Source organism: Myotis lucifugus, unplaced genomic scaffold (assembly GCF_000147115.1).
Source record: "Myotis lucifugus unplaced genomic scaffold, Myoluc2.0 scaffold_44, whole genome shotgun sequence".
In the NCBI taxonomy this organism is placed as follows: Eukaryota; Metazoa; Chordata; class Mammalia; order Chiroptera; family Vespertilionidae; genus Myotis; species Myotis lucifugus.
In genome coordinates this window covers 6,120,619-6,141,449 of record NW_005871092.1, presented here as the reverse complement: position 1 = coordinate 6,141,449, position 20,831 = coordinate 6,120,619, and the positions used below count along the sequence as shown (strand labels likewise).

Genomic DNA, 20,831 nt, shown 5'->3' with positions numbered 1-20,831 from the left:
ACGCGAAAGCTCAGCTCGGGACCAACTTCGCAGCTTCAGCAAAAAAGAAGCCCTTCGCGTCCGCCGGCTGCAGCTGCGAAAGTGCAGCGCGTTTTTCCCCGGCGCTTCCCCTTCCTCCACCCCATCCTCTGGCCGATTTCTTCTTCACTTCTTCGCTTTTTGTTTTTTTTCTTAAAAAGTCCAACTACACACAAAGAGCGGCGCGTGTGCAGCAGGCACAAGTCTTAAAGGCACCGCGGTCCGACCACGTTGTGGGGTCCGCAAGAGCTGGGAGGGGCTGGGACTGGGCACTGGAGGACCGCGGAGCCAGGTCCGCGGGGGGACCTCCCCAAGGGGGAGCCATGCCCTCCACCGAATAATGACTCCTCCGCCCCCAAGATCCGCCTGGTTCAGACCCCCGAACCCCCCCTTCCCCCCAATCTTGCCAACATTGCCTCGGAATCCCAGGTATCGCCCTTTCTACTCGTCAGTGTTTCCTCCTCCATCTGGGACAGTATTATTCTGCCTTGAAAAATATTGCAACATCGTGGCTTTTTCTTTTCTTTTTTTAAGAAGAGTAGAAAGGATGCCCAAAATGAGCCGTTTTCCTTCCAAAGCGGAAATCTTCCCTCCTTTAGATGACTTTCCAAGATTGGATGGCATTCGCTGACATGTTTGCTTTGTACTTTTGAGCCTTCTCTACACAGGCTATGGGAACCCTGGAGAAAGGGCCCCCCTACAGACCGCAGCCCTGTGTCCTCGAGTTTCAGCAAGGTTACTGGATCCCCTCCAAAGAAGAGCAGGCGGGATGAAAAGGAGTTTGGAATCCGCCAGAGGCATTTCTGACAGCAAATGGAGAAAAGTTTTCGTTGTAACCACACAGTCAAAATATTATTGTGAAGATTCAACGCGTGTTTATTTGGGGCATAATGTGCCCACGTCATCTCTTTTAATCTCTATTATCCCCACTTTGCCGATGAAATCCTCCATTAACCCCATTTTACAGATGAGGATAGAGACTGGGGGAGGTTGAAAGGTTTCTCAGTGGCAAATGAGGAGTCAGCAGTGAACCCAGCTTTAAACCAGTGGTTCTCAACCTTCCTAATGCCGCGACCCTTTAATACAGTTCATGTTGTGGTGACCCCCAACCATTAAATTATTTTCATTGCTACTTCATAACTGTCATTTTGCTACCGTTATGAATCGTAATGTAAGTATCTGATATGCAGGATATATTTTCATTGTTACAAATTGAACATAATTAAAGCATAGTGCCCTCACTGGTTTGGCTCAGTGGATAGAGCATCGGCCTACGGACTGAAGGGTCCCGGGTTCGATTCCAGTCAAGGGCATGTACCTTGGTTGTGGGCACATCCCCAGTAGAAGATGTGCAGGAGGCAGCTGACCGATGTTTCTCTCCCATCAATGTTTCTGACTCTCTATCCTTCTCCCTTCCTCTCTGTGAAAAATCAATAAAATATATTAAAAAAATAAAAATCATAGTGATTAATCACAAAAACAATATGTAATTATATATGTGTTTTCCGATGGTCTTAGGCGACCCTTGTGAAAGGGTCGTTCGACCCCCAAAGGGGTCGCAACCCACAGGTTAAGAACCGCTGCTTTAAACACAAGTCCTCTGACTTCCCAGTATCTAGGCTGTTTCTATTAGCAAATGCTTTGAATAAATTCAAAAATGTGAAAATACTTCAGCAGTGACTTGAAGAAAACAAAGGTCCATAAAGAGGTGGCTCCTTGGAAAGTAGAAAAAGAAAAACCATGTTTTTTATTTAATTAACAAAAAAACATGACAGTTCTCCCATAAAACCAATATTTGAAATGTCATCCTCAAACCTTAAAACTTAGGACAGCTCCTTCTTCCTTCCACATATTTTCTATGTCAAGATGATCCTTAGAAACTACTCAGGGATAGGGGAAGAAGGGACGAGAACATTCCGCATTAAAAGGCCCGGCTGGTGTGGTTCCGTGGTTGAGCATCGACATATGAACCAGGAGGTCACTCTTCGATTCCGGATGGGGCACGTTCCCCGGGTTGTGGCTCGATCCCCCAAGTGGGGTGTGCAGGAGGCAGCCGATCAATGATTCTCGCTCATCACTGATGTTTCTCTCTCTCCCTTCCTCTCTGAAATCAATAAAAATACACTTTTTAAAAATAAGGGGGAAAAATAAAAAGAGGATGTTCTGGATCACACCTTTTAATTTCCATGACTTATCTAGAACTCTCTCTAGTATTAGCCGTACATGTACAATCTCTGCTGCCTTCTCCACTCTTCCCCCGTGCCAGCCGCGTCTTCCTCACGTCTAATGTAGCGTGGCTTTTGATGTAGACATGTAGAAAGTATCCAAGCCCTTAAAACCATCCCTGAGTGTGAAGGCAATTCAAATGGGACTGTGCAGCCCCTTTAACAAGAGGGATCACTGCTCAGCCACGTGCTGACTGCAGCCTATATTCCAGCTAAGGATCTGCCCACTAAGACATAGCTCTGAATCTTGTAACCACGATAATCAGCTCAGTACTTCACGTTACATTGAAGAACATGCAGCCCCACAGGCCTCCTCTCAACATATTCAGAATCAAGTTGACCGTATTAAATTTATACAAAATTATTCTCGCTGAGATCTCACAGGGTGTCCACTTGCCCTGTGTCCTACTTTTCTTTGAAATTCTTTTAGTCAACATTTACTGAGAAACTATTATGAATTTAAGCAAGAGAAAACAAAGATGAATACGACCGGAGTCATACCCCTGGGTAGGCTTATCTTTTAAGAGGCTCACTAGATTGCAAGTCCCTTATATATGGGAGTGTATATTTTACAGATGTAGACACAGAAAACTTAAATGATTTACAATGGTCGCACAAAAACTCAGTGAGAAAGCTCGCCTAGAATCTTGACTGATGTTTCCCCGTCTCCTATGATCAAGAAATTTTTAAACTCCAACATTATATTATCTCTTTTTTTCTAAAGAAGTAGAGTCAGCATCCCAGCAGTGCTAGATGACACTACAATAATTCATAGTATTGGTAATAGCACTCATAAATCCAGCAGAAATGTGAAAATTTACTCCAAAGACGGTGAGGGGAAAGTCAGTTTTCCAAAAGTAGAATGAAACTGTTAAGATCAAAATTACCTGTTCAGATGTCTCCGAGGGGAATGGTAAGAAAAGCATATTTGTTTTCTCCACAACTAGCCTTATGTCAGGACCTTTAGCTATTTGGGAGAGTGTGTTTTATTTCCATTCTACCCCTTAACAATGGTACTACAATATGATGGGCAAAAAATCTAAAACTTCACAAATTATTTGAAGGAAATTCAAATGTGTTTTTTTTTTAAAGAAGAGAAATAGCAGGTCCACTGATTTCTTGATTGCTTCTGAAAAAAGTAAAAGATCCTATTGGGACCAATAAACCAGAGCATCCCCTCCTTAGTTGCTTGAATGAAAAATGATCTCTACTCTGGTTATTTGTTCACCGTGTGACCTATATGAGGCTCCTGAAAGCAGCCAAGATATTGAGAGCTTGCAATTAAGGAAGTATTTTGAGAGCATGAATAGTCTGTGAGATTACACAGTAAAGAAAAAGTCAACTTTAGATGCTCATTAAGATATTATCGATGGTATTAAAAATGTTTATATGGTGATATCTGAAATACCACCCTCCCTCCCACTCCAAATCTGATGCTGCTTTCTCTTTCCTTCTGATTCACTCTTTCCTTCTACTGATTTCTCTCGCTGTCACACTGGCAAACACACATACACTCTGATCCTGCCAATTTTTCTACTTAACACATTTCAAACATATTGTTATAAGTAAATCCAAGGAAATAAATCCAAAGAGTCCAAATTCACTATGCTGGGCTAATATATTTTTTTAAGTGGGAAATAAAATGAGCATCCTTAAACTTTTCATCCTAAATGTTCAAACTTGTTACAAAAAAAAACCCACATAAAAAACAAAAACAACAACAACAACAAAAAAAAACAACCCACAAACAGTTGATCGCTAGTAGTCAATTACAGAAACTTGACTTTTGTGACAATTAATTCAATAAAAATTTGAGCTAGGACTTCCTGCTAAACATAGTGGATTAGGTATGTGCATGGACCTGTTCTAAACTCTACTAAAATGACAAGAAATGATTTTTTTTAATTTTTCAAAGTATAAACTCACAATGACAGAGAAAGTGAGGAAAGAACCAACTAGTAGGTGAGAAGGGTCAATGCATTTGGAAGAGTCAGTGTGTTGGGAGGAGGAAAGTCAATGGGGATGTGGAACTAACATATACATGCTTGCACAAATGAATAACAATAACTGGCCTGTTTCTCCTGAACAGTCCAGGAAAACCTCAGGACTCAGAGGCAAGAGATTCCATGGAGAGTAGAGGTGGGACTCTAACATGAACACATGGAGAATGGCTGAGAGCAATATAAGGACCCACCACCCCCTCTTTTACCCCAAGTAGCTAAAGATTGCTCCAGACCCTACCCTGTTGGTTTAATCTGTTGAGAAATTGAATCAGAGCATCTCCAGACTTAGAGCACTGGGCATAATAGAAGAAAGGAATGAGGTACACAGCTGAAAATGAAGAGATTAAGAGGAAAATCTATATATTGAATGTAAGATTTCCCTGACCCCTTTTTCTATCTATTCCCAGAACACCTACATTGAACTAAAAAAAAACCCAGGCAGAAAACTGAAAGACACTTATCTGCAAAATTAAATAGTCCAAGAGAAAAGACTTATTTAGAGTCTCCAACCGAATGCATCACCTCAGGATCAGCCTGCCAGTCAATAAGCCTCACCCAGTCGGTTTGTATGACTCCCTCTGAAGTACAAATAGTAAATGTTCATTAGACATAAAAGATAGAAACAACTACAGAGAAAAGGAATTAGAGAAAATACAGGCAAGTGGTAAAGGAAGAGTTTGCAACTGTGAAACAAGAACTAGATACTCTTTAACCCCCCCCCCTCCCTCACACACACCAAAAAAAAGGAGGGTCAACAAAATTAAAATGCAATGGAAATTTTGGAAAATAAAGTCTAGGAAATCTCCTAGAAATTAGAATGAAAAAACAAAAAGTTTCTCCTCTTATCAAGGAGGGGACATTTAAGATAATAGGAAGGTTCATTTATGATTGTGCATAATAGACACTATTTTAAATTAAGCATTTATAAAATGTATACATTTGTTAATGTGATAGTACATTAATGCACAACTCCTTTGTAGGAGCAGACAAAATTGGTTTGTATCAATTTCTTCAACATCAGAAAATTTCCCAGAACTGAACTGGCCTCCAGATGAAGGACCCACTGCAGCCTAAAACATTGAATTAAAAAAACAAAGCTCACGAGTAGAGGGATGAAAAGGGACAAATGCAATAGATTGGAAGTAAGAATAATATTAAAATTATCAACAGCAAATCTAGATGCTAAAAGTAAGTAGAGATATAAGGGAAATTATTTTCGATGTAGAATTCTATACCCAGCCAAGCTATCACTCAAGTATGAAAATAAAGATGCACAGACATTTTGTGCAACATTTTCAGTAACACAACATTCATAAAAATTTATTTCCTCTTTAAGGAAACACCTAGAGAATGGAATAAATGGAGAAAAGACAGAAGAGAATTGTGAAGAGATATCCTAGGACAACAGACAGCTGTGCCCCAAGCCCACAGAGCAACCAGTCCTACCTGGAAGTCCAACCAGTTCCCCCGAGGACTGGAGAGAGAATTATCTAGGAAAACAATGAACATGAGTGCTTGGAAGTGTTTGAGCTTTTGGAAAAAATATTGCTAGTATTTGGAAGGAAAATAGAACAAGCACATAGAAATCTAAGTAAATGAACAAAATGAAGCAATTGTTGACTACAAAAAAAGACAAAAGAAACCTGTACGAGATGGATCAGCACTAATACTTACATAACCATAATAATATAAACACTATTGATTTAACCAAAAATTTAAAATATGTCTCTATTAAAAAAATAGGAGAGGGATAAAGATGTTTACTGATAAATTCTCAATTCCTTAATAAGAAGTAATTGCATGTCCAAAACTGATAAATCCAGAGATAGAAGTATAAATATACTATACTGAAGAAAAAAGTTAACTTTTTTTTTTAAGGTGTAGGGAAGAGGGTTAAAAATGCAGCATTTTTTTATTATAAGACTTTTAGTGCTCTTTGATTGAAAATTGAAAATTACTTCTGCCCTGGCTGGGTGGCTCAGTTGGTTGGAGCAGCATCCCGTACGCCAAAAAGGTTGCAGGTTCTATTCCTGGTCAGGGCACATACCTAGATTTTGGGTTCCATCCCTGGTCGGGGCACATACAGGCTAATGTCTCTTTGTATCTTTCTCTCAAATAATAATAATAATAATAATAGTAATAATATCCATGGGTGAGGATAAAAAAAGTACTTCTAAAAAACCCAAAGTAATAAATAAAAATATGGGTTTCTTATCAAATACTCATTACCTTTGTAATTTATAACCCATCAAACTATGGGCCTCAGTTTTCCCACCTATAAGATGGGAATAGTCAAACTAGCTGTCAATGCCCATTTCAGAGCTGAGATGAGGATCCAAACAACAATGTATGTACGCACCTAGTAAGTGGCAAAGCACCATGCAAACTTTGATTTTATTTTCATCAAAAATTACTCTTAGGAACAATTAATTCTAATTCCATGTGAAGGAAAGGATTTTTTAAAGAGATTTGGATTGATATAAAACACAAATACAAAAGCACAAAGACACAGGCAGAGCTATAAGAAAGCCACACTGTTTTAAAGATGGATCTAGTACATTTTACAGACAAGCTGCTGGGACCCAGAAAAGTGACGTGTCTTATCCAAACTCACACAGTGGCAAGTGGCAGAGCTAAGTCTAAGACCTTAGTTCTTCTAAAATGTAGTCCAAGTTTTGTTTTTGGGTTTTGGTCTTATATCTTATAGCTCAGGCTAATAAAACGTTTCAAGTTAATTAGCCATCCATGCCTAGCTCCAGAAAAACCTTCCAAAGATCAATAAAGATAGCGATTTGCCCAATGTGACACAAAATAGTGACAGCAGAGGCAAAACTAAGCCAAACGAAGTACAGAAGCCAAAGAGTGAAACTTGAACCCAAAACTTACAACCGAGTGAAAGTTTGCCAGCACAGCTAAAGGCATACATTAAAGGCCCAGGTCAGGGTCTGCAACATACGCATTATCAATTACTATCCGTTAACTGGCTGACTAAAGTTCCTGCCTACGTATGGAGAGGAAGGCCAGAAAGGAATGAGCATACTTTAAAAAAAAATAAAGGCAATTTGACAAGCCAAGTTAGCAGCAAAATTCTTCTTGAAAATGGAGATGTAAGAATTTGATTTACTGAATGAGAGAAGGCTATGAGCAAGAGAGAAGAAACAGAGGGAAGAAAGGGCATGGCCCAGTGATTGACAAAATGTGTCAAGAAATGTGTCAAGAAAGGGGCCCTAAATTCAGAACTCTCCAAGCCATTGCAAGACATCTAATAGGCTTCCCTATGCTCTCCTGGTTGGACGTTGAAAGAAATGAGGACATGGGGAAGATAAAAGGCTTGGGAGCCTTTTCTCTATTCCAGGAAGTCATTTGCTGTCACTTTCTTGCAAGAAAAGGGAGAAAGGAGCTCTTAAAATATAGTTGTCGGTAAAAATGAACAAAAGTTCAGATTGAAGCAGGTAACAAAAAAGGAAATTTCACTCTTTTATATTCAGAAGTCATCGTTTTCCCCAGTAGATCATTCTAATTTCTCATGATGTCTCTTAATAATCAAAACACAAAGAAATTAAATACTAATGGTGGGATTTTGGACAGAGTGGCTCCTGTGGCATCTTACAACCAAATAAACCAACTTTAAGAAGGGACATACACTGAAGAGGAGTGTCATGGAACCCAGAGAGGCACTTGTGACTGTGAGTCATAGAGAGGATTATGTTTGAGAAAAATCCAACAACAGCTAATCCAAGCAAACTCTTAACGCATTGTCCACATAGAGATACACCAGGTAGAATTTCTGTCCACCTTTAGTCAAGTTGAGGTGCCTTTCATGTTCCCTCTGTTTAAAGAAAAAGTGAGTCAACGGAAGAAAAACAGGAAGTACTTTAAAAAATACACAAAAGCTCCCAAGCAAAATAAACAATTCATAAGGACCATCCCATACTAGCTTTTAGAAAGCGGCTTCAGGTCCTGACAGTGGGAAATATGTTTACGTGTTCAAGGAAAAGAGCAGAAAGAGAATTATGGGCCCTCTGATCAGGAGGCACGCAGCCATCAGGGTGCAACGAGGTTTCCTTGAACAGATCCCAGAGACAAAGAGGAACCAGAGAACATCACACACACACACACACACACACACACACACACACACACACACAAAGAAAAGAAACAACATCTGACAAATGAGTGCCAAGCCCCACAAATCCCGATAACACGACATCCTACTTATTAAAAACATCAGTCTTGGAAGACTCCAGGCACAGTAATTTTGAAAATGTACACAAATAAATTAGAACCAGCCTTATGATTCTTCTAATTGCAAGTCCCTCACCCATACCCCTCCGCAAAGCCGAAGCGAAATTTTAAATTAAAAGAAAGAAAATGCACCACAAACATTGATTTGAAGCAAGAGCCCCACATTCTCCACCTTATTCATTAGAACATAGTCTGAAAGTCTTGGGGGCACATACATTTTTCTAGGAAAATCGGCTCTGTAGTAAACAGAGAGAATGTTATCTCCGCAATCAGGAAGAATGTGGAAGAGGTTTATTGATTAAATTATCTGAAGCGCTTGGTCGCAGACGTTTTCGGACATGGTCTGTGGCCAGGTTCTTCATCACTGGACACAGTCCTGTAGCTTATGGAGGTAGCACAAGATAGTGCCTAGAAAATGGGACCAAGAGCCATTTTGCTGTAAAACAGCAAAAATATCAGTCCAAGCCCGGCCAGCATGGCTAGTGGTTGAGCGTTGACCCCTGAACCAGGTCACAGTTCGATTCCCGGTCAGGCACATGCCCGGGTTGCAGGCTCGATCCCCAGTGTGGGGCGGGCAGGAGGCAGCCAATCAATGATTCTTTCTCATCATTGATGTTTCTATGTCTCTCTCCCTCTTCTTTTCTCTCTCTCTAAAATCAATAAAAACATATTTTAAAAATACATATGCATAAGTCCTCCCTGAACATTGTTGAGAGAATCAAAATTCCAAATGAGATGTCAAAGTTATTTTTAAAGCTACGAAGCCCTATTTGGTGGTGCCTGTTTCTATTCCTTCCTGGAGAGCACCGCTCTAGGACCCAGTGGGGCCATGTGACACCAGAGAGCCAGAGGGCAAGCTCAGGAAACCCCGTGCATCTTGATGTTCTGTGCCTGTCTCTCTCAGGTGGCAGCAACCTCGCAGCCCATTGCCTTGGGCCTCGGTGAGGTAAGGGACCACATGTGTGGGTGACTGCAGCGACCATTGGAAGGCTCCAGAGAACGAAACACAGCACCCCACCCTCTAGCTAAAACTGGAAACTCCAGCTCAGCGATTTTGTCCTTTAGCTTAAGGGTTTTGGGGGCCCTTGTTCTATTGCAAATGCCCTTGAAGGGCTAACACATTTGGTTTGACCGTCCTTTATTAACACCTTAGCACCGTGGTCGGCAAACTGCGGCTCGCGAGCCACATGCGGCTCTTTGGCCCCTTAAGTGTGGCTCTTCCTAAGCCTTAGGAGTACCCTAATTAAGTTAATAACAATGTACCTACCTATACAGTTTAAGTTTAAAAAATTTGGCTCTCAAAAGAAATTTCAATCGTTGTACTGTTGATATTTGGCTCTGTTGACTAATGAGTTTGCCGACCACTGCCTTAGCATGAATGACTTTTACCTATTCCTGAGACTAGTTTTGATAAGAAATACGAGAAAAGTATAAAGATGTATCATCCTCATTGCCTCCACAGTAACCCATCCTCCTACCCAGAATGCACACACAGCACACACATACTGTGGACATTCTCTGACTACTAGTTGGCCTATTCAAAGACAAATGACTCTAGGCCAGTGATTCTCAACCTTCCTAATGCCGCGACCCTTTCATATAGTTCCTCATGTTGTGGTGACCCCCAATTTCATTGTTACAAATTGAACATAATTAAAGCATAGTGATTAATCACAAAAACAATATGTAATTGTATATGTGTCTTCCGATGGTCTTAGGCGACCCCTGTGAAAGGGTCATTCGACCCCCAAAAGGGTCTCAACCCACAGGTTGAGAACCGCTGCTCTAGGCAGTCACTAACACCCTTTTAGAATTTTAGTGTAACATGATGTCCGTGGGGGGAGGGTTATATTTTTTAAAAAGAAGACCAATGAGGGAACAAACACAAAGAAGTTAAATGCTAATGGTGGGATTTTAGACAGAATGAAAGCTTTGACCTGTACCTCAAGTCAATCATGATGGGTAGCTACCTCCTGCCAAATGGGGGTTGGATTAGCAGTAGGATTTGGGCATCTCTGCCTGCACAGTGAGTGAATTTAAGGGGAGAATTAGAGTGAAAGGTTAGGACTTCCCTGGGAAACACCCTCCCCAGACTGAAGTCTGGCAGGAATCATCAGCAACAGTCCTGCCTATTTTTAATGGCTCGGAGGATGCTTAGGGAAATGTCAATCTCCGAAATTTCCCCAGATCTCTTCTGCATAAATAACAACATCATTACCGACAGATTCTTGGCTCAACCCCTCTTCTTTTAAACATGCAGACTAGTCAGGATGAAATATTTATTAGAGAAAGTTTGGAAAGGCTGAAACTGGAAATGATCACTCAAACTAAGAAAAAAAATCAACTTCATTAAAAGGGGAAAAAAAATATGGGCATTCTGAGCTAGCCAGATACCAAAAATATGTCTGAATAAACAATAAGGCAGCAATCCTGAGCTGGTCTGATGCCTTTGAGGGGCAATAACTCAAGGGAAACCACCGAAGAAGCGAGTGCCAACCCCCCAGCACACGCTCAGAAGTCTTGTAGACGCCCGACAGTCCCGGCGGGTTGACATTATTATATCAGGTGGGAACATTTCCTCTGGCTTATGATCACTGTGTTCCCTAAAGCCTCAGCACTTGCTAGTGCTCATTATTTTTCATCTAATTCTGTTGCTGCAAACGCTTTCCTCATCCATATGAATGCCTAATCTTTCTGCACCATCCGAAACGATCTGTAGCAATTATCCCATGATTTAATTTCTGAAGTTAATTGTTCAGTTTTTTTTAAGTCTCCTTAATTAGTTTAAACTTTTTCCGCCTTTTCATTTTATCAGCTGTCCTTTTAGTCCTTCATTATTAAAAATATAAATAAAGTGTCCAATTATCCTTTTCTTTAACTTTTATCATTTTATAGCTCTAATCAGATTTCTAGTTTTTTCCCCCAACTGAAAAGTCCTACTCATTCACCTTTGGGTTCTATCTTGCTTCACTGGCTGTAATCAATATAACTGCTCTTGTCTAAATTATTTTTCTCTCTAGCTCGGTCATTTTGGAGATGAAGAAGATAAAACGGAGCAGGCCATTCAAAATGAGGATGTGCACTTTGTAAAACTGAATGTAAATTTATCACAACAGTTTACAACCCTTTGAAAACCACAATAGTTACTAATTTGATGACCACTGCTCTCTTAGATGCATTCTTTGGCCCGGCTGGAGCAGTTCAGTTGGTTGAGCATCGACCTATGAACCAGGATGTTTTGGGTTCAATTCCCCATCAGGGCACATGCTCAGATTGTGGGCTCTATCCCCAGTAGGGATGTGCAGGATCCCCAGTAGGGGGTATGCAGGAGGCAGTCAATCATCGATGTTTCTGTCTCTCTCTCCCTCTCCCTCTCTCTAAAATCAATAAAAACATATTTTACAAATGCATTCTTTAAACGATTTGTGATGGTGTCTGCATACTTTTCCAAAAGGGTTAGTTAGAACTAATTTAATTATTTCTTTCTGAGATAAATTAGAATCACAGAATCTCAATATTCTCCCTTTGGTGTGTTCATCTACTTGGTTAAACAAAACATCTAGGTACTGCTAGATGTCCATGATGGTGGGTCTTGAATAACCCACTACTCCTTTACCACCTGCATTAAAATTATGATGAGAGATAAGGCCTTACCTTCTGAGAAAATGTGTCCTTTCCATACCTTTCACGGATAAAGCCTACTCAGGAAGCCATGTTTTGCACATATGATTGTGCTCTCCTCAGCTACTGATAATTAGCACAGAGACAAGCACCAACTTGGGAGCACCAGCAGTTTTTACACAGGGACTTGGTGCAAAAGCACTAATCAAACAGGAATGAACTGGGGCAATCAAATTCTCACTTCTGGGAATTTGAATTAGGAAACATAGAAAAAAAATTGAGCTATCAAGAGCAAAAACTGAAGTTGAAAATTTATGCAGAAAGAGATCGACCATTGGAAAGAGGAGGGACAAGAAAAGGTGAAACTCAGCTCATGAGGTCAAAATTATAAGGAAGAAAAAATTATAGAAAAGTTGCAGCTAGGACACAGAAAATGATAGAGCAGAAGATGATGAGATTTCTCTCTAGTAGTAATTAGACAAAGAGCAGAAGCAGACTCACGGAGAGCTGTTGAGTCATGTTGCTAAGTGAGCAGTGGAGTGATGAGCCATGAACTCCTGCTGCTGAGGATGCTAAGGCTGCCTTGGATTCAAAATAGTCATGGAGTGCTCGTCTCCATGGTTCCCACTCAGGAATGTCCATGAGATTCTATTTTGGAAATATGTTTATACAATTACCAGAGCTGGCTTGAGTGTGGAGGCAACCAATAGATGTGTCTCACACATTGATGTTTCTCTCTCTCTCTCATTATCTATCTCTACCTCTACCTTTCCCCCAGTCCCTCCCTTCCACTCTCTCTAAAAATCAATGGGAAAAATATCCTCGGGTGAGGATTAACACACATGCAAAAAATCTTGACCAAGTTAATGAATCTGAACTTCAAATTACTTGACTCTTAATTCCTGAGAAGTAATGAGAGGAGATCATAAGTATGATATATAGAGTGCTAAAGAGGAGAGGAAATTAAGAAACAGCAATGGGAAAGTCGGGAGCATGAAGAAAGTATGATTTTTAAATAGAGTAAGTAGTCAGGGAAGTGCCCACTTAGTTTAAGTTTTCATCCTCAATGGGCTACCATACAGGGAGAAAGCAAAATGTTTCCATATATTTATCAACATGTCCCCTATGTGGAGCCATTCCAATGGTCCTCAGTCGTGGTATATACCGATCAGCTTTGTAGCACCCTGACCCCACTCTTCCAGGCCTGAATCTCCCTGCCCGTACACTCAGTCCTACCTCAGGAGCCAGACAGAAAGTATCTGAGCAGCCTCAGCCATTCGGCCTAGAAAGGTTATTTAAATTGAATTAAAAAATCGTCTCAGCAGTGATTGCTGGGCTCCCACATGTAGGTGGCCCTAAACGCCACCTATCCTACCACTGAGATTAAACTTAACCAGACTTACCCAGCTCATTCCACGATGGCTAACTGCAACGTCCAGTTCGCTCACAGAACACTTGTATTTCAAATTCAGCTTCAAGGTCACGTGGAGTTGAGTTTTCGGAGACCCTGCTTCCCAACCTGAACTCCCACAGATTCCAACGTCTTGGCGAGGTCCCACCACTGTCACTACCTAGGATTTGTGGCAAAGATTTTTCTGTCAAAGGTTTTTTCCTCACAGATTTGCTCTTGAGCCTCGATTTAAATGTACGGCCCAGGCGGCGATCTGAGAGCTCCCTTCTGTCTGTCTCAGTCTGCTAACTCTAACTGCTCCTGTTAACAGCTTTTAGTCCTCAAGGCACTCTTAGCATTCATGACTTAGCAATAATAGCAATCATTTAAGACAGAGTTTGTCTGATTTTTCCGGTTTTAAAAGAGTTTTTACAATTTACATTTTAAAAAAGTGAACGTTTTCAATGTTGGCTAAAATATCAATAGATTAATCTTAGATTTAAGGCGTTGAAAGGGAATGGTTCCTTGCCTTTTCTCTTAAAAAAGGGGGGGGGGAGTAGTTTACTTGTAAAACAGATTTTGATCCATATTTCTGAATGTTTCAAAATCAAAATCTAGCATGGAAACTTCTATATGATCAAAGGTATCTTGCGATCACAAAGGAGTATTCAGTTGTTCAACATCCTTCTGAATACATTGTATTTTGATTTCTGTCTTCTGATAGCATATCAAAAACATCTTTGACAAAAAAATGCCTAGTATAGTAGCATTCTTTAAATCCCATTTAAATTCATATGTTTGAACAGCATTGATAAATACAACGTGCTTATCATAGATTCTTTAATTTTGCTACTTATTGCCAGCTCTTTGCATGTGGGTCAACCCTGTGGCATTAGACACAATTGTGAAAGAATATTCTGACTGAAGGTCTGCTTTGGCCTGACTCCCTAAGATCTTCGTTGTCAGCACAGAGAACATTTTCCAGCCATATAGGAGCTGTGTCAGGACTTGGCTAAAAGTAACATTTTAGACCAAATTCAATAAACAATAAGAATCTTTTTGTTATACTAAAAATAGAGAAAACCGGAACTGTTCCAATAAATTTTATAAAAACCTCCAGATGTGAATTTGACTTCAGAAGACAGTCTGTTCCTAATTTCAAGGGATTTGATTTGTTGTGCTTATTTTACTGCAGAAACAAATTTCCCCTGGCAATCAGGATTGATATTTTCTTAAACTATTTTTTTTCTTAATTTTTCCTGTGAAGGGAAAACTATTTTAATTGACATTTATCACAAGACGGAATCATTTCAGTTCTAAAATCTTGGAAGGAATGCTTCCCATCTGTTTTAATAACCCAACTGGCTAATTACATTGCCAAGAATAATTTGTCACAAACAGAAAGACCATTCTTTGGAGGAAAACTCTTACTGCTTTATCTTACATCTCATACTGATCGATGAGCAATTTATAGAAAACTTATGATACTAATTTATGCCATGGATTTATTGCATGAATTAGATTACAAAAGGAATCACAGAATGCAGGTTAATAATTTCCATCACTTTAAAAACAGGGGCTGGACTTTCTTGGTTACTCCGATTAGTCAGAGAAGTTGACATACTAGTCATATGCTACTTTTAAGGTGCAGCATTGCAGGCGAGCAGCACCTTTTGGTAGTGAAGAGTGTGGGCAAATAGTCTGATGTTACTGAAACAGACAGTGTGAATTCCAGCTGGAGCACTCACTTGGCAAATTGCGTAAATTTTTGGTGTCTTGGATTCCTCATCTGTAAAATTGGCATATTAATAATAACAGCAACCATCCCATGGAGTTGTTGTTGAGAATTAAATTAGCCAACACATTTATATGCTCAATGAATATAAGCTATCACTATTAATAATATGATAAATGTTATTATTATGATATTCTTTAAGGCTATTTTGGCCCTCCAGCTTAAATTCTAATCACCAAGAAAACTTAAAATATAGGGGAGGGGGGAAGGAAACCGCGGGGGGGGGGGTGGGGGGGGGGAGAACGAGAGAGAGAGAGAGAGAGAGAGAGAGAGAGAGAGAGAGAGAGACACCCAGGATCTACCAGGAAGAGATTCTAAATTCAAGGACTTGGATAAGGCCCAGGCACCCATTTTTTTAAGTTTCCCAGAAGTTTCCTAATGTACAGCCAGGGTTGAGAACTGCTGACTGCTGGATCTCAGCAAGGACAGCTGAATGTCAGCTGCAGCCAACACTCGTTCCAAAAAGGCAGACATGAAGGAAATGCTGAAGACCAGGAGAGGAAGACAAATCGGGGTGGGAAAACCTTCCGGTGTTGCCCCGGACGAGCCAGGCTAACGTGCTTGCATCTTACAGCTCCTTCTTGGTGTGCTCCTAAGATTAGGCTTGAAAACCAAGTCTCCTGTGACCCGCACCCTTTCCTCTGCCTCCAAATGCAGGTCTTACATTGACCGTGTGGAGCCCCCATTTGAAAAGCATCGGGAGCCTCCTTTGGATAGTCACTTTGTAAATTCCCACAAGGAACTCCGTTTCTTTAGTGATAACTTATGCCTCGGACAGATGGGCTGCAGTCACCGCCGTGAATGGTTTCAGCTCAGGGGACTCTTACCCAGTAAATAGATGTATTTGTTCTTTTGAAGGAATAAGAGGCTCCAGACCTTGAGGATGAACTAGGTTGTTGTTCTTGTTTTGTAATCGCTTCAAAAGCTCGCTTTATTCTGAACTCAAAAGAGAGGGAGAGGCGAGGACGATAAGCATAATACCCACATTCACAGTGTCAGAGAAATGGGCCACGTGGAAGACGCAGGAAAGAAGTCTCAGGCTCCGGCTGCCCTAGAAGAGCGGGAAATGCTGAGTGATCTTATCCTTTCATTTCTGTCCCACTCCACACGTTCATTATAGAACAGTTTCAAGGAGCCGTGAAAAGCACACAAAGGAAGTTAAAAAGGACTCATCATTCCAAAACATTTTTCTTTCTTTTATTCTTAGTACATAAAGTGAAGAATGAAAGTCTACCTTCCTCCATCTCTCCAAAGGTCAACTCTTCCCCAAATATTTTATGTTTACGTAGTTCATAAATACACCTTAGCATTCTTACGGTTCATAAATACATCTTGGCATTATCTTAGCTTTCATAAACACATCTTAGGATTCTTATGTTTCATAACCATATCTTAGCATTATCTCATGTTTCATAAATACATCGTAGCATTATCTCATGTTTCATAAATACATCGTAGCATTATCTTAGGTTTCATAAATACATCTTAGCATTTCTTAATCCCCACAGGAGCCCACAAAGGTATACACTATTAACATCTCCCTCCTTCTACTCCTATTTTAAAGGTAAAAAAACAGAGCCTCATATAAGTTACTTTACTCAAATTTATCTCTAACCTACTCATTCTCTCAACAAAATTTATTGAGTCCCCACTATGTGCCTAGGCATAGGGGATATAAGAGGGGAGCAGCCAGGCAGAGCCATAACCTCCTCTATGGCTGCCATCCAAGTCTGGACTGCCACCCCCCTGTCCCCTGGATTGTTGGAAAAGTGTCTAATGCAGCCGTGGGCAAACTACGGCCCGCGGGCCAGATCCGGCCCGTTTGAAATGAATAAAACTAAAAAAAAAAAAAGACCATACCCTTTTATGTAATGATGTTTACTTTGAATTTATATTAGTTCACACAAACACTCCATCCATGCTTTTGTTCCGGCCCTCCGGTCCAGTTTAAGAACCCATTGTGGCCCTCGAGTCAAAAAGTTTGCCCACCCCTGGAATGGGTCTTCTCACACTAACTTTCGTTCCCCTGCAGTCTATTCTAAACACGGGAATGATGTCACTCCTCTACTCAAACACCTTTCATGGCTCCCCATGTTGCTCAGAATAAAAGCTGAAGCCCTTACAGTAGTTAATCAGACCACCTGGGCCTCCCCACCATCACCGCATCCCTTGCCCTTTGCCCCTCATGCTCTGCTCTTATCACACTGGCTGCTTCTAGAACATGTCAGTCACACTCCTTCCTTGGGGCTTTCGAGCACCTTGCACTCCCTGTTGCCTCAGCTTGGAAGGTTCTTACCCCAGAAACTCACATGGCTCACTTCCTCGCCCCCTGGAAGACTTGGCTCACATGTCAGCTTTTCAATAACCACCCAATTGGTTATAACCACAACATCTGCCTTATCCCATGCTTTGAACTTAATTTTTACTTTGTACATCCGCTGTATGACTTATTTTGCTTACTTTCTCTCTTTAGAATGTAAGTTCTATGAGAACAGGCCTTTCTCTTCCTGTTTCAATAATTGCCATATGTAGAATGGCTACTCTGCTCTTTATGACAGTTATTATTCATTGAACTAACACTTGGCGCTTAATCTGTACCAGCCACTGTTCTAATGAAACCAACTCATTAATATTCTTCTATAAACATCGGTTTATTTAAGGATCACAATGACTCTATGAGGTAGGAATTATTACCATCCCTGTTTTAATGACGAGGAATCAGAGGCCCCGAAAGGTTCGTTGAACTTGCTCACGGTCACCCAGAGAGCAGTGGCAGGATTTGAATCGAGGTAACGTGGGGCCAGGGCCCGTGCTGTCACCCAGTCTACTGTGCTGCCCCATTTTCATACCCGTGCTCTCTAGTGGGCACCAGTGCAATCTAGGATGTGTACTGTTCCCCTCACCGCTATAGGGTCCATGCACTCTGTTAAAGTGGAAAGATAATTAAGGAGCAAATAGAAATAACGATAGCAACTTGACTGCAATCTATCTGAAGAGCTCATTAAATAAAATACTCAGAGATTATTCTCCTATACTTGTAAGGTTTATAGGGTCTAAGAAATTCTCTCTTTCATCAACACCTCCTCTTTAGGGTCTGAACTAAAAATGTTAATGTTTTATGTCCAACATAAAAAGTACATCATTAGGCCTCAATAGTTGACACCTTGCCAGAGATGCAGGCTGTCATATTTCACTTATAATATTTTGATTTAAGCCAAGGTCAAAAAGCATGTATTCTAGATCTAGGCCCATCAGCTCTGAAGTCTTTTAGGTCTGACACTTCTTTTGTTGATTTTTCTCTTTTTTTATAGAGGACTTTTAGTTGCAGATTGTGATTGCAATACATCTAAGAAATACACTGTAAATGGGCAGTGTATCCTGCTTTTCTTCCAAGTATTCATTTGTTATAGAAACCATATTAACATATTTAAAAGGAAACTTTCAATTTAAAAAAAATCATCCACAGCCATACTATCAAAGCACAATAGTTCTCACTTTTCTCTATGTCTCTCTAGTCTTTATAAGATCACTTTTTTTTTACTCAATAAATTTACATTTAAAGGAAAAATTGGGTCACTCTTTCTAGACACCCTCTGAAGTAGAGAATACTTGGTGTGCTGAAGTCACAGCATGGTACCAGCTGAAAGGGCCCCAGGAGATTATCTGGTTCAACTTCTGCCTCTTAGCATTGGCTCTACTGTTGGGATTGTCAGTCTTAGGATTTAGTTAGAACAGCTACTGCCATTCATTCATCATTTGAAATGTGTGCTAGATACTTTCTATGCATGACTTCTACCTGGAAATTATGTCAAGAAGGAGTGAACAGAAATGATCTGGGTTTGAGCCCTATAACATGGGACAACAATAGCACCAACCTCCCGGGTTCACAGAGAGGATCAGTTGAGATAACATATGTAAGTCACATGGCAGCTAGCTACTTTTATGATCATTACCCATTTTTCAGATGGTGAAACCGAGGCTCTGAAATGTTAACTAACTTGGTCACATGGCTTGTGGGCTTTAGTTTTTACACCAGTCACCTGGCTAGTGTCCACGATGATGTTTCATAAACATAGTCAATAAATCACATATTTCAAATCACCTAGGAAGCATGATAATAAATTCAGTTTCACCTTAGCTGGTTTGGGTCAGTGGTTGGAGTGTCAGCCCTCAGACTGAAGGGTCCCAGGTTCAATTTCAGTTAAGGGCAAGTACCTCAGTTGCAGGCTCAATCTCCAGCCTTGGTCAGGGCACGTGCAGGAGGCAACCATTCAATGTGTCTCTCTCACATCCATGTTTCTCTCTGTGTATCTCTCCCTCTCCCTTCCACTCTGTCTAAAAATCGCTGGAGCCCAGCCAGCATGGCTCAGTGGTTGAGCTTCGACCTATGAACCAGGAGGTAATGGTTCAATTCCCAGTCAAGGCACATGCCTGTGTTGCAGGCTTGGTGCCCAGTAAAGGGCAGCAGGAGGCAGCCGATCCATGATTCTCTCTCATCATTGATGTTTCTATCTCTCTCCCCCTCTCTGAAATCAATAAAAAAATATATATATATTTTTTTAAAAAATCAATGGGAAAAATATCCTCTGGTGAGGATTAACAACAACAACAACAACAAAAATTCAGTTTCTCAGGCCCTTCCTCAAACCGACTCAATCGGACACTCTGAAAGCAGAGAACAGGAATACGCATTTTAGAAACTCACTCGGTATTTCCATGCACTGAAAGTAAGAACCGCTGATGTTTACCTTTCCAAACTCACCAGCCAACTTCCTGGGCTGTAGCCCAAGTTTCCCCCTCTGTGAAATGGGAATGACACGACTGCCCCACAAGCTGGTTGGAGGGATTAAAATAGTGTAAAGGAAAGTGCTTTGCAAGCTCTGAAAGCTTGACTGTTTCTCTCCATCTCAGTCAGGCCCCTGCCAGAGAGGGAAGGACGACGTCCAGCATCTCGAAATGAAGAGCACCGTCACAGGCACAGGCCACGCGAGGCCTAATAGGACAGCAAATAAGGTTGTGCTCCGTGTTTTCCTCCCATTATCGAACTCTTAGGCCTGAACATACACACTGTTCTAAGATGTGATGTCTTCCCTTCCATCAGCCACCGCCGTGGTCTTCCCAGACAAGATTAGACATGGCCACCACTGATTGAAACGCTGTTCCTCGCTGTGTTCTCTCCTCGCCTGTTCCAGCAGAATTACAGCTCCATTTGTCTGTGGGTGACGAGAGAGCCCGCGGTTTGCTTTGGGCTCCCCGTTTTATACCCTGAGCTATGAAAGCGTGTCTGACATTTTCTTTTCCAGGTATATGATTATGAGTTAGAGTGGCACATAATCCAAGGAGCCTCCTTGGATAAGATTCCTCTTAATAGAGTAGTTTTTAGGGAAAGGAATAGGAAGGAAGGAAGGAAGGAAGGAAGGAAGGAAGGAAGGAAGGAAGGAAGGAAGGAAGGAAGGAGAGAGAGAGAGAGAGAGAGAGAGAGAGAGAGAGAGAGAGAGAGAAAGAAAGAAAGAAAGAAAGAAAGAAAGAAAGAA

The 20,831-nt window shown here is 40.9% G+C and overlaps 1 protein-coding gene across 1 annotated transcript in view; it reads right to left on the bottom strand.

Moving 5' to 3' along the window:
• Window positions 1-20,831, bottom strand: part of ATRNL1 (attractin like 1) — a 474,447-nt gene that overhangs the window by 438,161 nt on the left and 15,455 nt on the right. The window contains exons 3-4 of the mRNA XM_023753345.1: window positions 13,516-13,683; window positions 12,614-12,760 (exon numbers count right to left, since the gene is read on the bottom strand). Of these exons, the coding sequence (XP_023609113.1) occupies window positions 12,614-12,760; window positions 13,516-13,683 (315 nt within the window). The remainder of the gene's footprint in view (window positions 1-12,613; window positions 12,761-13,515; window positions 13,684-20,831) is intronic.